General features: G+C 37.0%; 1 protein-coding gene across 2 annotated transcripts in view; it reads left to right on the forward strand.

The window, feature by feature from the left end:
- Positions 1–778: 778 nt before the first annotated feature.
- The window catches only part of cwf19l2 (CWF19 like cell cycle control factor 2), a 22,877-nt gene continuing 18,275 nt past the window's right edge, over positions 779–5,380 (forward strand). For both annotated transcript variants that reach the window (XM_020619978.1, XM_020619980.1), the window contains exons 1-3: positions 779–903; positions 2,215–2,325; positions 4,176–4,292. In XM_020619978.1, coding sequence (XP_020475634.1) covers positions 811–903; positions 2,215–2,325; positions 4,176–4,292 — 321 coding nt within the window. In that variant the 5' untranslated portion in view covers positions 779–810. The remainder of the gene's footprint in view (positions 904–2,214; positions 2,326–4,175; positions 4,293–5,380) is intronic.

The raw sequence follows: 5,380 nt of genomic DNA on the forward strand, positions 1-5,380 counted from the left end.
CCAGGACACGCTGGAGGGACTATGTCTCCTGGGTGGCCTGGGAACGCCTCGGCATTGGCTTTTCCCCGGAGGAGCTGGAGGAAGTGTCTGGAAAGAGGGAAGTCTGGGCATCTTTGCTTAGACTGCTGCCCCCGCGACCCGGTTCCAGATAAGCAGAGGAAAATGGATGGATGGATGGATGGATGGATCGATGGAAGGTGTGCTTTCCCCATGTATAGGCATTTGATTTGACAGGCTACAAGACATTTAAAATATTCAGCTCAAAGGAGTCAAGGGACATTGATAAAAAATGTGTAACTCTGCATGACAAGTGACATATTTGTATCTGTAAGGTGAATGTCACTCAACCGAAGACAAAACAGGAGGGAGGGGTGTTTAACCAAAGTCAAAATTTAAAGCACAAAAACAGGGTTCTGAATTTGCACACTCAGAACAATGACATGCCTCAATTAAATTTGGTCATATGGTCAAACACTGCCAATCCAAATAAGAATAGAGCTGAACTGATTATGTGTACTTATGTAGAAATGCTGATATATATTTCTGGTGAGAGGATTTTTTATGCGTTGCAGTTTTTTTAAATGAAGTTTTAGGAAGATAATACACAGTGGCTGATCCTTCCTGTAGATTTGGCTCTTATGTGTAAACTGTATAACTGCAGTTTAACAACAGCGTTTTGATTCTTATATACAACTACTAAAATTAGGTGTAGTACTTTGTTTTGCTTTTTGCACTACAATAACCACAAATCAACTGTTGACGTAAATGTCTCCGATTTACGACATCTATAAACACATTGACGCCAGTGCCATGGCGACGTACGGAGTCAGTTTTGAGAGTTCAAACAGCATCGAGAAAAGAAAAGAAAGTAAACGGAAGGCACGCCAAGAGGCGATAGAAAAGGTATCAACTGTAAGACGTGTAATTGATAAAGGAATGTGTAAATCTAGGTTTGCTTTATTTGCGTCAGTTATGGCGTAAATCATACCCTTTGAGTCCAAATAAAATCTAGTAAGCTAGCTCAAGCTAACAGCTAACGTCTGGTTAATGTCAGGTACTGAGGAATTAAGCTGCTCACCAGTATCTATTCGCGGAATTTCATTGTCTGTAATCTAAATTAGTGTCTTTTTCCATCTCTCATTCTCTCTCTGAAAGCTAACAGTAATTTATCTGTACTGTTTCAGATTAACCTGATAATGTGGGGGTGGGGGATACTGCAGTCAGGAAAGCAGAGGACAAACACTGAGTGAGGCAGATAGAGGTTTTATGTCATGCTCAAAGCTATACACATAATGTTGTACACATTTCGTCAGCGTGTACGCAGCTTTTCAATTGTTCGTTATCTCTTGCTGTGCAGGTTTGTTTAGACTGTTACAGATGCACAGGCAGAGGATGCATTCGCATGATGCTTCCTGTAGATGAACATTAAAGGCTGTAAACACACATTATCTGCCTGACTCACCTGTGCTTACACTGGCCAAAACAAAGAGTGTAGCAGTATCTGAGTTATTCTGCTGAATTTAAAGAGAAACTGGCGCACTTTAGTGTCACTATGTCCAAAATGTGAAGCTGAAAAGCCCTGCAGTGCTCGAATGTATGAAATTTATGACAACATGATCAACAGTAGCCTGTCATGGCAATGTGTCGTTCCTTTCATAATGAGAAAAATGTCTCTGGTTGTGTACTTTTTGCCTTTTTTTTTAATTAGTGTGATCCTCTTGGTTGATGGTGAATGTGAAAGATGCTACAGCTCTTTAACCTTAGTCATATGTTTTCATCCTGTCCACAAATGAATACATTTTGGGAGTTCTTTTGTCCAACTTTATCCACACCTTTGAAGTTATGTCCATTAAATACTCTTTTCTTTTTGCAATAGCATTTTACTTTGCTAACAATCTCTGACTCATCCTACTTCTGCTCAGTGGCTTGAAGATATGATTTTCAATTAATTTGACTTGTTCAGTGGTTTTTGAAGTAATTTACAAATTCAGCTTTCCACTTGATGTTTATATGCTTGGTTTTTCTTTGTTTCCTTTGTTATGTTTCCTTTTTAATTTTTAGAATATTCCCTTTTTTCCTCTTTACCTTTATTTTTTTTCTGTTAAGATATATTTAAGTTACTGTTACAGCAAGCATTGTTAAGTTACGAGTTATGTACCTGAATATCTTTACCTTACTTTGAGATGTTTGACTTCTTTTCTTTTTGTCACCCAGGCCAAGCAAAAGTATGAGAGAGAAGAGAGGAGGAAGGAGCTGAAGAGGCAGAGAGGGGAGGACACTTGGATGCTCCCTGAGGTCAACCAGAAGCTGCAGCAGTTAGAGGAAGTAATATGCAAAGTTTTTAATTCAGAGTTGTGCATATATTTAACAACTACATTTAGCAATTTATAACGACACTCCCAGCTTAATCAGTTTAGTGCAGTCAGTTTTTAGACTCCATGCCAAGTCAGCAGAGATGGCAATTTCAAATCTTTAAAGAGGTTTTGATATATTTGAAACACCCAGTGTTTCAAAATGTTTTCAAAATGTGTGTATGTGGTTTTGAAACTGTGTCATAAACCTTGACTGGAAACCGCTTGTCTTGGACAGCTTTGAAACGGGTTGATCCCGGTTGTCAATATTGCCATCTTTACAAGTCGCTGTACTTGTAGACCAACAATGATGATCTTGGTCTACAACATGATACAGTAGTTCCATACCATTGTAATTTGAGCATTGTTATTCAAGGCTGTATTGTGTAATTGTAGCAAATATTTATCTACACACTCTTTGGGATGATCTGCCATTGTTCAGATTCATGAGCCAAAAAACTGGAGACAGCACTATTCCTGGATATCTTGGATACACCCTGAACAACTGAACAATATATACTGTTAATGCAGAAAAAAAAAAAAAAAAGGTATTAAATAAAATTCCACCGTAGGGTTCATTTAAACAAGGTTTGTTTAACACCTGACCAGTTTCAGTAAATCCTACTACACTGGTTAATAACTAAATAAAAGAATAAAGCTTCAGTTATATGCATGATACCACTTAACAGTAACATTACCTTAACCTCTACCCGTAGCCTAATGAAAAGAGTACGAGCACTTTATCAAAACTGTTGAACACAACAGCAAACCTGCAGAAATGTAATGACATCACCGTCCTGCGGTCAAAATGCCTGGGCCCATTCACCCACTATACCTATATGGTGATTACTGATTATGGTGAATTGTTGTGATCAAAAAAAGAAAAGCAAATTTTATGTAGTAAATGGTTGAGTCTAATGAGCTCTGTGTATGAAAATGAGTTGAATTCTTGTGGATTTAAAGGTTGAGACCAGCCGCTCCTCTACAGCAGTGCAGGATTATGTCCAGCAGAGAGAACAGGATGGAGCCAAAGACAGTAAATTGAAAATTTGTCAACTGAGATATTATGCGCTCTTAATGTTTGTGTTCTGGATGGGATTTGCGAAATCATTTCATCCTGTCAGAGGGTCACACTCCTACAAAAGGTTAAAAACCACTGTATTACAGTATGAGATGTAGTAGGCTACAGAATTTCAGTCAGTTGCATTCAACAGATGTATTCCATTGGAATGGGGCGGTGCTATGTTTATCTTAAAAGGTTTTCAGGTAATTTATGCAGTTATATTTTATTTAATAAATTTCATGAAAATAAAAACTGACTCTAAAGTCATTGCACTTTTATGGTAATTGTAATTTGTATAGTAGAAACACTGCATTCAGTACTTGTATCTGCGAGTACTTAAATTTAAGTAGCTGCTCAGTCTGGTAAAAAAAGTGGCATTGGTGCATCCCTACTTGTAGTCAAATTATTTTTGACAAGTTAAAATTTTGTAGTCTACCATTTTCCTTCAGCTGTGATGTTAAATTCAGAATTCTTCACAAGGCTTTGATGAAACTTTTTTTTTTTAACTATACAGGGATGCCTGATCTTAAAATGCAAAAAATATACCATATATTGGTTAGTGGCACAGGTAATTGTAGCAAATATTTATCTACACACTCTTTGGGATGATCTGCCATTGTTCAGATTCATGAGCCAAAAAACTGGAGACAGCACTATTCCTGGATATCTTGGATACACCCTGAACAACTGAACAATATATACTGTTAATGTAAAAAAAAAAAAAAAAAGGTTTTCATTTTTGGAATCTCAATCCTCCACAGGAAGGCTCTGTGAAGAGCAAGAAGAAGAAGAAAGAGAAGAAATCTAAAAAGGAGAAGAAGAAGAAGAAGGAGAAGAAGACTGTAGAAGCGGGAAATGGCTCAAGTGACAGCTCAGAGGTCTGTTATTAAATAAAATTCCACCGTAGGGTTCATTTAAACAAGGTTTGTTTAACACCTGACCAGTTTCAGTAAATCCTACTACACTGGTTAATAACTAAATAAAAGAATAAAGCTTCAGTTATATGCATGATACCACTTAACAGTAACATTACCTTAACCTCTACCCGTAGCCTAATGAAAAGAGTACGAGCACTTTATCAAAACTGTTGAACACAACAGCAAACCTGCAGAAATGTAATGACATCACCGTCCTGCGGTCAAAATGCCTGGGCCCATTCACCCACTATACCTATATGGTGATTACTGATTATGGTGAATTGTTGTGATCAAAAAAAGAAAAGCAAATTTTATGTAGTAAATGGTTGAGTCTAATGAGCTCTGTGTATGAAAATGAGTTGAATTCTTGTGGATTTAAAGGTTGAGACCAGCCGCTCCTCTACAGCAGTGCAGGATTATGTCCAGCAGAGAGAACAGGATGGAGCCAAAGACAGTAAATTGAAAATTTGTCAACTGAGATATTATGCGCTCTTAATGTTTGTGTTCTGGATGGGATTTGCGAAATCATTTCATCCTGTCAGAGGGTCACACTCCTACAAAAGGTTAAAAACCACTGTATTACAGTATGAGATGTAGTAGGCTACAGAATTTCAGTCAGTTGCATTCAACAGATGTATTCCATTGGAATGGGGCGGTGCTATGTTTATCTTAAAAGGTTTTCAGGTAATTTATGCAGTTATATTTTATTTAATAAATTTCATGAAAATAAAAACTGACTCTAAAGTCATTGCACTTTTATGGTAATTGTAATTTGTATAGTAGAAACACTGCATTCAGTACTTGTATCTGCGAGTACTTAAATTTAAGTAGCTGCTCAGTCTGGTAAAAAAAGTGGCATTGGTGCATCCCTACTTGTAGTCAAATTATTTTTGACAAGTTAAAATTTTGTAGTCTACCATTTTCCTTCAGCTGTGATGTTAAATTCAGAATTCTTCACAAGGCTTTGATGAAACTTTTTTTTTTTAACTATACAGGGATGCCTGATCTTAAAATGCAAAAAATATACCATATATTGGTTAGTGGCACAG

Source organism: Monopterus albus, unplaced genomic scaffold (genome assembly GCF_001952655.1).
Source record: "Monopterus albus unplaced genomic scaffold, M_albus_1.0 scaffold229.1, whole genome shotgun sequence".
Lineage (NCBI taxonomy): Eukaryota > Metazoa > Chordata > Actinopteri > Synbranchiformes > Synbranchidae > Monopterus > Monopterus albus.